Below are 17,950 nucleotides of genomic sequence, written 5' to 3'. Positions count from 1 at the left end.
CAGGTTTGAGGGCCTACCTCAGTTATAGTATCCACATTACTGTGAATGCTGCTGCAAACATGTTTTAATGTGCCTCATTTCCTTATTTTCATTGGCACTATTAATATTTTCCGTTTTTAAGGTGGACTATTGCTTCGAGGCCACTTTTTAAAATTCCAGTCATCGTGATCTTTGCTCAATTTTGCTTTAATTTATATTTGAAGGAATTATGAGATTTATTGTAATTGGATACTATAACTGATTATAGTAATTTGGATACTATAACTGAGGTAGGCCATCAAGCCTGACTTCAAGGAAATTTGAAGGAATTATGAGATTAATTTCAATTACAATAAATCTCATAATTCCTTCACATTTCCTTTGAATCCTGACTTGTATGTCATTATCGTGCACGGCTATGACATTTCTTCTGAATGGCAAATAAGACTAGAGAAATACAGCGCGGAAACCAACCCATTGGCCCACTGAGTCTGCGCCGACCAACAATCGCCCCGTGCGCTAGCACTATCCTACACTCGGCACGGTGGCGCAGTGATAGAGTTGCTGCCTTACAGCGAATGCAGCGCCGGAGACTCAGGTTCGATCCTGACTACGGTCGCCATCTGTACGGAGGTTGCACTTAAGGAGGTGGCTCTAGAAATAGTGGAAGCATTGGAGATCATTTTTCAATGGTCTATAGATTCAGGATCAGTTCCTGTGGATTGGAGATTAGTGGACAAAATTAGAGCACATGGTATTGGGGGTAGGGTACTGACATGGATAGAAAATTGGTTGACAGACAGAAAGCAAAGAGTGGGGATAAATGGGTCCCTTTCGGAATGGCAGGCAGTGACCAGTGGGGTACCGCAAGGTTCGGTGCTGGGACCCCAGCTATTTACGATATACATTAATGACTTAGATGAAGGGATTAAAAGTACCATTAGCAAATTTGCAGATGATACTAAGCTGGGGGGTAGTGTGAACTGTGAGGAAGATGCAATAAGGCTGCAGGGTGACTTGGACAGGTTGTGTGAGTGGGCGGATACATGGCAGATGCAGTTTAATGTAGATAAGTGTGAGGTTATTCACTTTGGAAGTAAGAATAGAAAGGCAGATTATTATCTGAATGGTGTCAAGTTAGGAGGAGGGGGAGTTCAACGAGATCTGGGTGTCCTAGTGCATCAGTCACTGAAAGGAAGCATGCAGGTACAGCAGGCAGTGAAGAAAGCCAATGGAATGTTGGCCTTCGTAACAAGAGGAGTTGAGTATAGGAGCAAAGAGGTCCTTCTACAGTTGTACCGGGCCCTGGTGAGACCGCACCTGGAGTACTGTGTGCAGTTTTGGTCTCCAAATTTGAGGAAGGATATTCTTGCTATTGACGGCGTGCAGCGTAGGTTCACTAGGTTGATTCCCGGAATGGCGGGACTGTCGTATGTTGAAAGGCTGGAGCAATTAGGCTTGTATACACTGGAATTTAGAAGGATGAGGGGGATCTTATTGAAACATATAAGATAATTAGGGGATTGGACACATTAGAGGCAAGAAACATGTTCCCAATGTTGGGGGAGTCCAGAACAAGGGGCCACAGTTTAAGAATAAGGGGTAGGCCATTTAGAACGGAGATGAGGAAGAACTTTTTCAGTCAGAGAGTGGTGAAGGTGTGGAATTCTCTGCCTCAGAAGGCAGTGGAGGCCAGTTCGTTGGATGCTTTCAAGAGAGAGCTGGATAGAGCTCTGAAGGATAGTGGAGTGAGTGGGTATGGGGAGAAGGCAGGAACGGGGTACTGATTGAGAGTGATCAGCCATGATCGCATTGAATGGCGGTGCTGGCTCGAAGGGCTGAATGGCCTACTCCTGCACCTATTGTCTATTGTACGCCCTCCCCATGACCTGCGTGGGTTTTCTCCGAGATCTTTGGTTTCCTCCCACACTCCAAAGATGTACAGGTATGTAGGTTAATTGACTGGGTAAAATGGAAAAAATTGTCCCTAGTGTGTGTAGGATAGTGTTAATGTGCGGGGATCGTGGGCAGCGCGGATTCGGTGGGCCGAAGGGCCTGTTTCCACCCTGTATATCTAAATCTAAAAATCTACACTCGTAGTCGGGATCGAAGCCGGGTCTCTGGTGCTGTAAGGCAGCAACTCTACCACGGTGCCACTGTGCTGTCCGTAAACCTGTTTCTCACAGACAGTGAATATGGCAATATATGATTGTGTCCAAGTTGCTGGTGAGTCCAGCTTGGGGCATGTGTGTAGTTCTGCTTGCTCAGCCAAAGGAAAAATGTCATGAGGCTGCAAGTGCTGTAGAAAAGATTTGCAAGGATATTACTGGCACTGTAGAGTTCAAATTATGAGAAGAGGCTGGATAGGCTGGGATATTTGTTTTTTCCTGGAGCAAGGGAGGTTAAGGGTTGCCTTACAGAGTTATATAAAATCGTAATGGTGTAGATGAGGCAGACAGACATGCTTTTTTTTCTCCCCCTGTACTGGGCTTGTCACTTACTGTACATTCAATAGCTCAGGAATATCATTTAAAGAATTTCAGAATTTGCAACTAGTCAACCAATTAATTGTTTTTGTTAAGGATTTTATCATGTGATTTTTAAAAAAATTGCTGGACTTCAATGAATTGAAAGCTTTTTAATCCTGTTCTGGATATCTATTTCAATTGATGTTTTAAAAAGGGGAAATGTTTGTGATTGTTGAAATCTGATAGTTTTTGCTTTTTATGCTTGCAGAGCATATCTTCTGAAAAGGTCACTATGCCTTTTCAGTTCTGACTCTTGGTCTCTGCAGCAAATGGGCAGCTCACTAATTAATTGCACATTTTACAGTTGTGGATGGAGGCTTATTATACAGTGGCCTTTTACCAGAAATTCATACTTGCATTGTTTTTTTCACCCACATCATTTCTTATCCACCTCGCTAAAGTTTTTTAAATAGCTGTGGACACCTACTTCAAATACTTTCACAGGTTTTACAGTTCTGATATGTTGCGATTAAATACAAGATGCAATTAAAATCCCTTACATCTGTAATTAGAAATTAGATCAACATAAAATTATAATTATTACTACTCAAAACAAACCAATGTTCAGTGCATTTGCATTAGATTTAAATAATTTTCATAAATGTACAAAAGTGTGTGATTGAAGGTTAACATTTACACAATTAATACTCGACTTAATCCTCAACTTAATACTCAACTTAATCTCTGAGAAACTTACTTTTGCTGCTGCCTCAATTCCAAAGTTGGTTTTGACTAACCATCTAATTGAGAAGCAGTCTTTCTAAAACAGGATTGTTCAAAAACAAAATTATGCAAAGATGTGACCAAATAAATTATGCAGAGTACAGTGTGAATTTTTCCATGCGAGGGTTGGAAAATATTCATAAGTTGAGAGGCGATGGTGGGCCAAAATGCAATAGGTCATCCGTCCAAACAGAATCATTTTGTCAATGGCCCAGCAACTTTGGAGGAGTGTCTCAATTCTAACCCATGGTCCCTTGCTTACTCATCTTTGACTTAAAGCTCTGTGCGATACCACACTAGGCAGGTATGCATTTTCTTGTACCCAGATCGATTCCTTTCATAATACATTAGCCAATATTGTTCAACCTCATTCTCTTCCCATTCTCCATCATTCTGCCACGCCGAGCTCTGCTGATGACTTCAACCAACCCAATGAAAAATAAGTGTTGAGGTAATATATTATAAACCTGCAATTTTTATCAAATCAGCAAAATAAGAAACTAAAAATCTTGTGAAAGGTCCTGAATATGTTCCCCTTGCAGTTAATTAAAATATCAGTCAAATTTGATTGCAAAGTCATATACTTGGTAAATCTTAGTCTCTGTGAATGGAAATGAGTGCTGGTTGTCTTGCCCCATAATATGATAGTAGGAACTAACATTCATCTCATGTTCTCAAAGTGTTTGCTCATGGAACAGTTGTTTAACATGAATAAAGCATTGGAGTAAAATTTATTATTTGTTTTGAAATCGACTACAAATTATTTTTGGATGCTTATTCGTACATTGGTTAAATTGTAGTCCACAATTTAGATGCAAAGTGTTGAACTATAAGCAAGGAGGAATGACAATATGGATTAAAGATAATGTAGCAGTGTGAGAGGCAAGACATTTTGTAGATTCAAGCATGATTAAAATTGAAAAACAATTAGGATGGAGGAGCAGGAGGAGACTGGTTTGCACAATAGACTGGCTGCATTCTCAACTGCAATTTATTGCTGTTGTACGCAGAGCAATTGCCAAAGCAAATTGTAATGTTTATGCTGCATCTAAAGAAATAAGTAAGAGGAGTTGGAGACATACTAAATTTCATAAGTTCTAGGAACAGAATTAAGCCATTCGGCCCATCAAATCTATTCCGCCATTCAATCGTGGCTGATCTATCTTTCCCTCTCAACCCCCTTCTGCCTTTGACCCATAACTCCTGACACCCGTACAAATCAAGAATCTGTCATAGAGTGATACAGTGTGGAAACAGGCCCTGCTCACGGTGCTGGGAGATCAACAAGTTACAGAGTGTTGATGATCTTCCAGCAGCATTTGTTGCCTGTATCCATGTGAACAGCTGGCAAATCAGAGAGTCCTCTGTTACAGAGCTGTTTGGGATGAACCATAAGGACCCTTGGTAGTAAAGGTGAATAGAAAGAAGGGAATGGAGAATTGCTGCAAACGATGGGAAACTCAGAATTTATGTGATAGATTGATTTGGTTTAGTTTAGAGATACAGCATGGAAACAGGCCCTTTGGCCCACCGAGTCAACCAATGATCCCTGCACATTAACCCCATCCTACAGACACCAGGGACAATTTTACACATATATCAAGCCAATTATCTTGCATACCTGTACGTCTTTGGAGTGGGGGAGGATACCGAAAATGTCGGAGAAAACCCATGCGGTCACAGGGAGAACGTACAAACCCTGTACAGACAGCACCCATAGTCGGGATCGAACCTGGGTCTTTGGCGCAGCAACTCTACCGCTGAGCCACTGATGATGTGGTGATGTTCTCTTGATCGGTGGTGTGTATAATGAAGGAGGACATTATATCATGAACAGCAAATACAATACAATACATTCTTCCAGTTAAGTGTTTTGGTCTCTTGGATTGTGGAAGAACATGTGAAAGGGTGAGCCTAACATTTCCTATACTTGCAAAAAATGGGTACCTTTGGAAGGGAAAGGCTGTTTCAGATTGAGCTGCAATATTGTTGGAAAAATCTGTTTGTTCACCCCAACTAGCCAAACACAAAGTTAGTCTGTGGATTGTGTAGGAAAGAATGAAGTGAGGTTAGTTTTGTAGCAAATTAAATGATCACATTTGAGATCATCATGATGATGCAGGTTAAGTGTTTTTTTAATTGCAAGTCATTTTAGATGCACTGATGTGTGATTTTTCTTCATCTCAAATTCTCTCCATCTCAATGTCTTTTGCTTTTCTCTCAGGCTATTTTTCTTCGCTTCACTAAAGATTGTGCACCTTTGTTGTGCAACCTTTTTTTCATTGCACAGGCTTTTGGGACAAGCTCGAAGCACTTCAAGTGAAACATGTAAATGTAATAAAAAATATAGACCATTATTATTGTATGCAATTCTTTAGGCTGAACATTATTTATTGAGGGGGAAATAATTTTAAGTATTTTACATCATACTTTGGAAGTTCAGTGCCCAGAGTTAAACATTTATAAACAGAATCCATAATAGAAAGGGAATCTCTCCTGAGATGCTGCCTGACTTGCTGAGTTACTCCAGCATTTTGTGAATAAATACCTTCGATTTGTACCAGCATCTGCAGTTATTTTCTTATAATAGAAAGGGAAAGTATTAGAACTTGGAACATATTACAATAAAGGGCATGAACAGACCCTTTATTTAGCTCACAATGTTTGTGCCCAACATGATGCTCGGCTGATCTCATCTGCCTGCACATGATCCATATCCATTCTTTGCACTTCCATGTACCTATCTAAAAGCCTCTTAAACGTTGCACTCGTATCTGCGTCCACCACCACCATCCCAGGCAAAGCATTCCAGGCCCCAACTATTCTCTGAAAATTTGGCCTGTACATCTGGATTAAACTTTCCTCCTCTCCCCTTTTCGCGATGCTTTCTATTGTTGGACATTTGCACCCTAGGGAACATAATCTCTGACTGTCTACCCTATTTATGCCCCTCATACTTTGATAAACTTCTATCATCTACCCTACCATGTTCCAGAGAAAATAACAAGTTTGTCCAAACCTTTCCTCGTGGCTGAAACCCTCCAATGCAGGCAGCATTCTGGTAAACCACTTCTGCACCTTCTCCAAGGCCTCCACATCTTTCCTGTAATGGGTAACCATTGTAATGGGACTTCCTGACTGATACTCAAGGCCCCGAACAATGAAGGCAAGCATAACATGCGCCTTTTTTACCATCCTATCTTCTTGAGCTGCCACCTTTAGTGAGCTATGACCTTGGACTCCAAGGTCCATCTGCACATCAATACTGTTAAGGGTCTTGTCATTTACTGTATATTCTTCCCTTGCATTCAACCTCCCAAATACAGCACCTTACGTTTGCTCATGTTAAACCATCTGCCATTTTCCTGCCCATTTCTGCAGCTGATTTAAATTCTGCTCTATTTTCTGACGGCCTTCCTCACTGTTTGCAACTCCTCCAATTTTGGTGTTGCCAGCAACCTTGCTCAACAACCCACCTACATTTACATCCAAGCCATTTAGGCAGTGGTCCCAGCACAGATCCCTGCGGAACTAAACTGGTCAGAATTCCAGCCAGAATATATCCCTTCCACCACAACTCTCGTATCTAATGCAGAATAAACCAGTTTTGAATCCATGCAACCAAGTCACAGACTCCTGTGGATTTTCATCTTCTGGACTGGCTACCAAAGATCGGATTCACAGGCATCTGATATCTTGCATGATTTATACCTGCACATTGCAGCGCAAAAGTTAGGAAAGTGTTAGAACATAGAACATATTACAATAAAGGGCATGAACAAACCCTTCAGCCCACGATGTTTGTGCCCAACATGATGCTCGGCTGATCTCATCTGCCTGTACATGACCCATATCCCTTTATCAAAATCCATATCTACAATTTCCACTGCCCTACCTTCATCAACCTCCTTTGTCACCACCTCAAAATAAATTCAAATCAATATAGTAAGATATGACCTGTTGCGAGTAAAGCTGTGCTGGTTATCCCCAATTATCTCATTCTCTTCCAAAATTAGCTCATTCTCTTCCAAATCGACGCACATAGTTCTGCTGTTAGTGTACGTGCTGAAATTGCCAGCTAAATAGTCATTGGACTATTGATTTGCTGAAACTTAAATTCTGTCTTTAAAAGCTGCCACAGTTCAAGCTGCCATTCAATTTGCAATATTTGACTTGATCATTTCAGTTGGTGCGAATGTGAATGTTGGCCCCAGTGGTTCTGCAAAATAAATGCTATGGTTATTTTATTAAAGTATGTTTGGGTTAAATTTTATGTGGCTGGTTATCCACTCGTTTTGAAGTCCTCACTGCCATAGCTGATATGATGACCTCTAACTAAGTTTCTAGGGATAATCTCCAATCGATATCTGATTTTTGCGTTTGTTTGATTGTTATCATATGAGTTGATGGCAGTGTCTCGGGTTAGAATGGTTAGAATGAATAGTACGGCTGTCCATGGTTATGGGGAGAAGGCAGGAGAATGGGGTTAGGAGGGAGAGATAGATCAGTCCTGATTGAATTGGGGAGAAGACCCGATGGGCTGAATGGCCTAATTCTGCTTCGATCACTTATGACCTTATAGCCTTAAGGCTTCAAGGAGGGTGACAACTTGCAGAAGGCTCTTTACATTAAAACAATTATAGTTTTAAGCATAGAAGTACAGTTCTAGAAGATTAAAATTATAATTTTTGATTGTGTCACTAAAACAAAATTGGGTAATACTCTTCATAAAGAGTATTGCTGAAGTATGCCATAAAAACAAAATATGTTTAGTTGGAAGAACTGGTCTTTGTGGGCTTGAGCTGTATTGGAGAATGTAAACTAACCTGTGTTGAGGTATTTTTTCAGTAGCTGTGTCCTTTCAGCCCTTGTAGGTGAGCTTTCAAACACTAGCATAAAGGAGGATTCTGGTATTCTAACCATTCTACTTTTTTCTACTGATGTAGCATGGAAGCAGACCCATAGGCCCGAGTCCATACCAACCAAAGATCACCCATTCACACTCAGTTCCATGTTATTCCACTTTCTCATCCACTCCTTACACATTGGGGGCAACTTGAAGGCCAATTAACGTAAAAACCTGCATGTCTTTGTCCGCGCCCAACTCAATCATGCAAACATTTGAACTGATTCACTCTTTTTAAGATATCGCTGTATAAATTGTTGGTCTGAAGAAGTGTCTTGGCTCAAAACATCACCGATTCCTTCTCTCCAGAGATGTTGCCTGTCCTGCTGAGTTACTCCAGCATTTTAGATTGTTTAGGCAACTCAACAATCTAAATTATTGAGATGTCTGATGATAGTTTGGATATTTAACCATATCTGCACCAAAAAAAAAAAAATGGAGTTAATCTTATATTGACTTGTGGGGAGAACAAAAAAAAAATATATAAATATAAAATAAAGTATATGTGCGTTGTGGATATGACGTATATACAGACTTTCATCTTTATTCCTATCTTTTACAGCATTAGATTGGACTTTATTGCCTTCTACCACAGTGAGGAATCCGCTGTGGTGGATGTTTATGTTAACTTTTATGTAGTTGTGTGTCTTGTTGCTTTTTCTTTAGTATGTATGGTAATTTGCATATCACTGTACCTTAATTGGTACACGTGACAATAAAAGACCTTTGATTATATAATTATTAAATGTGTGAGCAAACCATGTTGGTACTAACTTTGCTATTGTTGTATTTTCAGCCATGAAGTTGTATTTCCAAATCCTGACTCTACTTTGCTGCTTTGTGAAAATATCAAAGGCTGCCAAAATTGTGGTTGTGCCGCCGATTATGTTCGAAAGCCATCTCTACATTTTTCAGACCCTCGCTAAAGCGTTGCACGATGATGGACATGAGATGGTGTTTGCCGTATCAGAAGGTAGAGAGATCCCTTCGTCGGATTACTTTAGATTGCTGCGGTATCCAGGCTTCTTCAACAGCACAACAGCAGATGATTTCTTGCAGTCCAAGATGAGGAATATTTTCTCTGGAAGGCTAACTGCTCTGGAGCTCTTTGATATTCTGGAGCATTACTCAAAGAACTGCGATATCATGGTTGGCAGCCATAGTTTCATTGCTCAGCTGAAAGAAGAAAAATTTGACTTGCTTTTGGTGGACCCAAATGAAATGTGTGGCTTTGTGATAGCGCACCTTCTGGGAGTGAAGTATGCTGTCTTTTCCACTGGCCTTTGGTATCCAGCAGAAGTCGGTGCTCCAACACCACTCGCCTATGTACCAGAATTCAACTCCCTCCTTACAGACAACATGAATTTGATGCAACGGATTGCAAATATTGCAGTGTACTTAGTATCTCGCTTTGGTGTGAATTTTCTGTTCTTGCCAAAATATGAGCGAATAATGCTGAAGTACAAAATTGAGCCTGAATGCTCCATGTATGATTTAATTCAGGGTTCCAGCTTATGGATGCTGTGTACAGATGTGGCACTTGAGTTTCCTCGGCCTACATTACCAAATGTGGTGTATGTGGGAGGGATTTTGACCAAACCTTCAAGCCTCCTACCTGAAGTAAGATTTGTTCATTCTTTCACAGCTTGAAAGTTCTGTTGTTTAAACCAGCATGTCGTCAAAGAGGAATGTGGTTCTTAAAGGCTCAAAATGAGTTTGAACAATGTAATAAAAGATTATAAACTGCCACAATGATGCTTATTGAGGTTTCTAACAGATATAGGATATAGACTTCTCTTCATTTATATCTCATGGATGGAGTACCTTGAATGCACAGTGTGACAGTATCACAAGGTTTAAAATATGTTTAACACATTTCAAGTATGCTTTTGTGTAGGAAAAAAAACTGCAGATGCTGGTTTAAATCGAAGTTAGACACAAGATTCTGGAGTAACTCAGCTGGTCAGGCAGCATCTCAGGAGAGAAGGAATGGGTGACGTTTCGGGTCGAGACCCTTCTTCAGACGACTTCTGTCTGAAGAAGGTTCTCGACCCGAAACGTCACCCATTCCTTCTCTCCCGAGATGCTGCCTGACCCGCTGAGTTACTCCAGCATTTTGTGTCTACCTTCAAGTATGCTTTTAGTGAATTGTTAATTGAAATCTAAAAATTCTATTGTCACTTAATGAATATGTGGAAATAATTGGTTTACCTTTTTTCTGTGCACCTTGCAATCCATATATTGAAAGAGCAGTCGGTTATGGTGAAACCACGTGCCGTTTCAAATGTTGCTGCATTCGTGTTATTCCTTTTACAGATCATTATTGCTTGCAGAAAATGGATAAATTAACATACCTGATTTGACGCATGGTTGTATCCCCATTTTAATCTATTTTAAATCTCATCCATCGTGTTGCCCATTTCCTCAGCCCAGCATTGAAATATTGAAGGTATGGCTAGTCGTAGGCGATGTGCGTTGAGGTAGACGTTTATTGTAAGATTAACAACCGTGACAACCAACGCACCAAACGACAGACAACCATAAATCTTACTGTCTCTCTCGGAGTTCTAAACCAGACTGCCCTGTACCTTTTCCTGCGCACCACCTCACCTCTTCTACCAATCAGAGGGTTCGATGGTCTGGACCAATCCCTGTGCCCCTACATGACCCCCCCCAGAACCCTCGGCGCGGTACCGGGCAGGTGCCCGGACCACCAGAGCGGGTGCGGAGAGGAGAGGGAGGCCCCACCGGGGGTGGGGACGGGGAAGCCGGCACCGCGGGAGGAGGGGGAACTGACGGAGCCGGAGGCGGCAGTGGCAAGGCGACCGGGGGAAGAGGAGTCCCGAACGGGGGCAGCGAGGGGGAGAACTGCTGTACGGGAGCCGCGGCCGGAGGGCGGCCACGGCGAGGAGGTTGAGCCGCTGTGACGGGCTGGTCTGGGTCCAAATAGGCAGGCTTGAGGCGGGACACCGAGACGACCTCTTGTCGTGTGCCCACTTCTAACGTGAAGGTGACTGTGCCTTTCTTCACTACCCTGAACGGACCCTGGTAAACCGGCCGGAACAGGGGACGGTGGGCATCGATGCGCCGGAACACAAACTCGCAGTCGCCCAAGGCCGGCGGGACGTGTGAAGGGGGATCCCCGTGACGAGAAGCAGGGACCGGGGCCAGGGACTCCACCCGCGCTCGGAGTGAAGCTAAGAGTGCTGGCACGGAGGGAGGGGGGGTAGAACATTGAGGGAGAACGTCGCCTGGTACCCGCAGGGGCGAGCCATAGACCAGGTCTGCCGAGGAAGCTCCGAGATCGTGCTTCGGGGCCGTGCGGATACCCAGGAGAACCCATGGGAGCTGGTCGGCCCAGTCGGGGCCGGACAGGCGGGCAGTGAGGGACGCTTTAAGCTGCCTGTGGAACCGCTCCACCATCCCGTTGGCCTGGGGGTGATAGGCGGTGGTTTGCTGTAATCGGGACCCGCACAGCTGAGTCAGAGCCACCCACAGGGACGAGGTGAATTGGGCGCCCCGGTCAGTAGTGATGACGTCCGGGACGCCGTAACGGGCAATCCAATTTAGTGCCAGAGCCCGCGCGCAGGAGGCTGGTGAGATGTCGGACAACGGGAGCGCCTCTGGCCACCGGGTGAACCGCTCGACTACCGTGAGGAGGTGGGTGTAGCCCCTGGAGTGGGGTAATGGGCCGACGAGATCCACATGGATGTGGAGGAATCGGACTGCGGGGACCGTGAACTGCTGGACGGGGGGCTGAGTGTGCCGGTGTACCTTGGAGGTTTGGCACGGGATGCAGGAGCGGGACCAGGCGGCCACCTGCCTCCGCAGCCCGTGCCAGACAAATCGAGCCGCAACCAGAGCCGAAGTGGCCCGGATGGACGGATGTGCCAGGCCGTGAATAGTATAGAAAACCTGGCGCCGCATGGAAGTGGGCACTACCGGGCGGGCGCGCGGCAGAGAAACATCGCACCAGAGTTTGGTACGCGTGGGACCACCGGCTACCTGTGCCAACCGCAACCCCGAGGTGGTGTGGGGGTACAGGGAGGGGGTGTCTTCCAGGCGCTGAGCCTCCGCGAGCTCCTGGAAATCCACCCCGGAACTTACCTCGGCAACCGGGGAAACCGCCGGTCTGGACAGGGCATCCGCCACGGCGTTTAGTTTTCCCGCAATGTGCCGAACGTCGGTGGTAAATTCCGAAACGAAAGTGAGGTGTCTCTGCTGGCGGGCCGACCACGGATCGGAAACCTTCAAAAAAGCAAACGTCAGTGGCTTGTGGTCAGTGAAAGCCACGAAAAAGCGACCCTGTAAAAAATAGCGAAAATGACGGATCGGCAGGTAGAGGGCCAGGAGTTCCCGATCAAAGGCACTGTAAGCTATTTCGGGGCGAGTGAGCTGGCGGCTGAAAAACGCCAAAGGGTGCCAGAGGCCGTTAACCTGCTGTTCTAAGACGCCCCCCACCGCCACGCCGGAGGCATCGACGGTGAGGGCGGTGGGGGCAGAGGAGCGCGGGTGGACGAGCATGGTGGCGTTCGCGAGGGCCAGCTTGGCCACCGCGAAAACCGCGTCGGCAGCAGGGGACCACACGAGCTCGGTGGGGTTACCCGCGAGGAATTGGAAAAGGGGGCGCATGATCCGGGCTGCCGCCGGGACGAATCGGTGGTAAAAATTCACCATGCCTACAAATTCTTGTAACCCTTTGATAGTGTCGGGGCGGGGGAAAGAGCGGAGAGCAGCCACCTTCTCGGGCAAGGGAACGGCACCGGCCTGTGTGATCCGATGACCCAGGAAATCGACTGAGGATAGTCCGAATTGGCATTTGGACGGGTGTAGGATCAGACCGTGGTCCTGCAACCTTTGGAATATGGAGCGCAGGTGGGACCGGTGTTCGTGAGCCGACCGACTTGCCACGAGAATATCGTCCAGATATATGAACATAAAAGGCATACCCCGACCCACATGATCCATGAGGCGTTGGAACGCCTGGGCGGCGTTTTTGAGGCCGAAAGGCATCCGCAGCCACTCAAAAAGCCCGAACGGGGTGATCGTGGCGGTCTTAGGGATGTCTGCAGGGCGAACCGGGATCTGGTGATACCCTCGGACTAAGTCCAGTTTTGAGAATACCGTGGCACCCTCTAGGCTGGCAGAAAAATCCTGAATATGCGGGATCGGGTATCGGTCAGCCGTGGTGATGGCATTCAGACGTCGGTAATCGCCACATGGTCTCCACCCCCCAGATGCTTTTGGGACCATGTGTAACGGTGAGGCCCACGGGCTGTCTGACGGGCGTATGATCCCCAACCGTTCCAAAGTGAGGAACTCTTCGCGAGCGACTGCCAGCTTATCAGGGGGAAGGCGTCGGGCTCGGGCGAAAACAGGCGGTCCCTCCGTAGGGATGAAGTGCACGACTCCGTGCTTGGCGGCAGGTGTGTCGAAACGCTGGACTAGGAGTTCCGGGAATTCAGCGAGTATCGCAGCAAACGGGTCGGAGGTCGTGGTGACGGCCTGGACGGTCGGGCTGGATGACACAGAAACCGAAGGAGCGGGGGGGGGGTCAACGCTACTGGACGACTGCTGCGGGCTCTTCCCGCGGACGTCAGGGATCAATGAAAAAGCCCAAAGGAAATCCGCTCCCAGGATTGCCTGGCCTACATCTGCGATGATGAAAGTCCAGTTGTAGGTCCTGGAACCAAAGGACAGGGACATGTCCCGTGTTCCGTAGGTACGGACAGGTCTGCCATTCACCGCAATGAGTGGGGGGCCGGTCTTACCTGATCGCGCTTCCTGGCAGGATGGAGGCACAATGCTGACGATCACCCCGGTGTCCACGAGGAAAACGGTATCTGTATGTTGCTCCGCAAGGTAGAGGTGATGGTTCTGGCCGATCGAGATTGCCTCTACATTTGATCGGCCGAGGCATTTCCCGAGAATGTGCAGGGGCTTCTACAGTTGCGTGCCGCTGCTCCCCACCGTCTATGAAAGAAACACCAGCCGCGCTGGTGTGTTTCTATGTCGCGGGCCTGTTTCAAAATGGCTGCCGTCGACGTAGCAGCTTGGCGGGTTTTTTGAAAAGTGGCGGGCGGATGGGCGCCATCTTGGCCGCGCGGTCGGTCGCTCACCGGTGTGGAAACCCGATTTACTGAGCCGGGGCGCCTCGCCTTTGCCGCGACCAGTGCGTCCGCCTTTTCTGCGAAATCCATCGGGTCCCCGAAAGTAACGTCTGCTAGGACTACGCGGACGTCCTCTGGCAGCTTCTCGCGGAATGCCTCCTCGAACATGAGGCATTTGGTGTGCTCTCCCGCTAGAGTCATCATCTCCGTCATGAGGACCGACGGCGGTCGGTCCCCGAGCTCAGGTAAGTGCAGGAGTGTGCTGGCCCGCTGTTGTTGGCTGCGGCCGAAGGTTTTCAGCAGCAGCGACTTGAGGCCCGTATACTTGCCGGTTTCTGGCGGGTCGGTGACGTACTGTGCGACCCGTGCGGACGTCTCCGACGGCAGGACGCTCAATAGATGGTAGAACCTGGTCTCGTCCTCCTGTACTCCCCGGAGGTGGAACTGTGCCTCCGCTTGGGCGAACCACAGGCGTGGTTGGTGGGCCCAGAACGGGGGCAGATGAACGCTGACTGCGTTCGGCGTCGATGCCTCCCGATGGGACATCTTGGTGATCTGTGATCACGTCGGGGTCACCACTATGGCGAGTCGTAGGCGATGTGCGTTGAGGTAGACGTTTATTGTAAGATTAACAACCGTGACAACCAACGCACCAAACGACAGACAACCATAAATCTTACTGTCTCTCTCGGAGTTCTAAACCAGACTGCCCTGCACCTTTTCCTGCGCACCACCTCACCTCTTCTACCAATCAGAGGGTTCGATGGTCTGGACCAATCCCTGTGCCCCTACAAAGGGAAATTTAAAAACAGGATCCATGTTTTTTAAATTAAAAAAACAATCTTGCACTGTACTGCATTCCTAGTCTCAAAAATGGTAAGTGAGCATATTAAAATACTGTAAATTGCACTCTTTGTATTGATATTGCATTAACGTCCACTGTATCTTTTTGCTCACTCATCACAAAGCCAGGCCAGTGAAAAGAATTCATGTAAAATTTCTGTATGCTGGCTGCAAGCTAATTTTTCAGTCTTTACCTGGCACCATTTTATTATAATTCCATAACAAAGAATGGCTTTAGCTGTTTCTACATCTCCAGCATCTTGTACGGTTGAGGCAAAAAGACAATGGAAAATTACATTAATTACATAGGATTGATTCCTCTATTCGCTTTCATAAAGATCTTTTCTCAACTGGTACTGAAATACAAGCATTTAAAGTGTACGAAAGAACTGCAGATGCTGGCTTAAATGGAAGGTAGACACAAAATGCTGGAGTAACTCAGCGGGACAGGCAGCATCTCTGGAGAGAAGGAATGGGTGACGTTTTGGGTCTTGACCTGAAACATCACCCATTCCTTCTCTCCAGAGATGCTGCCTGCACGTTGTGTTACTCCAGCATTTTGTATCTACCTTCCATTTAATGTGTACCTTGTGCGTGAATAATAGCTTCAAAAAATTTATTTTTCTGTGAATTGCTTTTTTTATACAGCAGTAAAATTATAAATGTAGCAAAATATTCTAGAACTATAAATCGTAATGAAAAACATTTTTATTGTAGGTTAATAGATAGCAAGGGACTCCATGTTTTGTATTTGACAAAGGTGCTAGTAAGGCATCGTTTGATTGAATGAAGGATATTGATTGTTTGAAAGATACAACATGGAAAGGGGTCCTTTGGTCAGTGTGCACTCAGTGGGCCATCGATCACCCATTCACACTAATTCTGTCTTATCCTACATTCGCCTCCGCTCCCCACACTGGGGACAATTTATTGAGGCAAATTAACCTTTAATATGGACGTCTTTGGGATGTGCGAAGATAACAGAGCACCCATGTGGGTCACAGGGAGGATGTGCAAATTTCCCACAGACAGCACCCAGTGGTGGCACAACTAGTAGAGCTGCTGTCTCTCAGCACCAGAGACCCGGGTTTGAACCCGACCTCAGGTACTATCTATGTGGATTTTCCATGTGTGACTGTGGTTTTCCTCCAGGTGCTTGGGTTCCCTCTCACATCCCAAATACATGTGGGTTTGTAAGTGAATTGGCTTCTGTAAATTGCTCCTGGTATGTGGGGAGACGATGTGAAAGTGTGATAATGTAGAACTAGTGTGAATGGGCGATCGATGCTTGACGTGGACTGGGTGAGCCGAAGGGCCCATTTCCATGCTGTATACCCAAGGTCAGGATTAAGTCCGGGTCTCTGGCAATGTGAGGTAGCATGTCTACCAGTAACACTAAGAGAATGTATGTTCCCTGGCTTATGGATTTTAAAACATTTTTTAAAATTTGGGATATTGGCTTCCTTAAATCGTTTAAAAAAAAAAAAAGCTACATTTCTTTTGCAGTGAAAAATTTGGCAACTTCTGTTTTTTAAAATCATGTTGATGGCTAGTCAATAACCAGTACAAAATCTTAATTTAGCAGAAAGACACAATACTGGTGTAACTCAGCAAGTCAGGCAGCATCTCTGGAGAACATGAATAGGGTAGAGACCCTTCATCAGATCAGTCTGAAGAAGGGTCCTGACCCGAAACATTTTCAGGTCGAACCCATTTATGTTCTCCGGTGATGCTGCCTGATCACCTGAGTTAGTTTAGCATTGTCTTTTTTTGTAATCAGCATCTGCATTTCCTTGTGCCTCCAACCTCTTAATTAGGCAGTTTCAGTCGAATGTGACAATCTATGACAAATTTGAAAAAGGGAACAAATTGAGAGTGAAAGAAATATTACTGAAATCTGATAAAAATGGATTAATGATGACTCTCGTGTTTTTGGGTCATGAGTTAACTGTCAAAATGGTATTAAAATTTGAGGAATAGTACTTCTGATAGCAATGTAATATTTCCACATTTAACTGAAAATCTACGGTTACTCCATCTTGTAGGTCATTTAAAAAAAAAATAATGATAGTGAACAATTGTGGTTGCCAAGTGAATAATTTTGATGCAAAATCTGACCCATTGTTGTTATTTTATAATTTACTATTCACTCACTGTATCTGTACTGATAGTATTATTGAAGTAAGTGACTCCTAAAAGTGGCTTATCATTATTAGACGTGATATTTGTATTCATTGATTTATGAAGGAAATAGTATTCTTATCTGTGTGCATGGTGGGAGTGGAAAAGCATTCTTTAGTCTTGTGGCTTTTCCTAAAAGAACAGGGTCAAGGAACTCTCAGTTGGAATGTAGAAAAGGTTTTTGTTTCAGTTGTTTGCATTGTGTAATATAGATACGGTCAGTGTGGTGCTGCCAGTTAGTGTCACCCTGTGACTAGCTCTGTAGTTACAGCTGTGCATTCATTAATAGTTTGCTGTTGTAGCAACACTGATCCTATAGTTGGAGTTGAATAACTGTTGTGCAGCCTGGTAGTTTGTTTTGTATTGTGATCTTTTATCCCCAAGCCCAAATTTTGCTTTCTGATTTTGCTTAAAATACTTTGCATATGTGCAAATGGTTTTGAAGTCCTAGTTTTTTTTAAAGTTTCCTAATATTGTTCAGCCTTTATTACTGAGATCCAGGACTTTTGTTCTGAATTACCAACTTTTTTAGTTATTGACACACTTGATACTACTGATCAGTACACTTTCTTTCCACCAAAATTAATTGGCCATCCTTGGATCAAGTGCAGTTTCATTTGAGCTGTTTACCACAAATGAAACTAAATGCATGTTAAGAAAGTCAGCACTTTTTTGCCAAT

General features: G+C 45.1%; 1 protein-coding gene across 1 annotated transcript in view; it reads left to right on the top strand.

Moving 5' to 3' along the window:
• LOC144595257 (2-hydroxyacylsphingosine 1-beta-galactosyltransferase-like) overlaps window positions 1-17,950 on the top strand; it is a 67,043-nt gene that overhangs the window by 24,629 nt on the left and 24,464 nt on the right. The window contains exon 2 of the mRNA XM_078402540.1: window positions 8,933-9,756. Within this exon, the coding sequence (XP_078258666.1) occupies window positions 8,935-9,756 (822 nt within the window). The 5' untranslated portion in view covers window positions 8,933-8,934. The remainder of the gene's footprint in view (window positions 1-8,932; window positions 9,757-17,950) is intronic.

The sequence above is a fragment of the Rhinoraja longicauda genome, chromosome 1 (genome assembly GCF_053455715.1).
Source record: "Rhinoraja longicauda isolate Sanriku21f chromosome 1, sRhiLon1.1, whole genome shotgun sequence".
NCBI lineage: Eukaryota > Metazoa > Chordata > Chondrichthyes > Rajiformes > Arhynchobatidae > Rhinoraja > Rhinoraja longicauda.
Note: the sequence above shows the minus strand (reverse complement) of the source record. Positions and strands in the feature narration are given on the sequence as shown.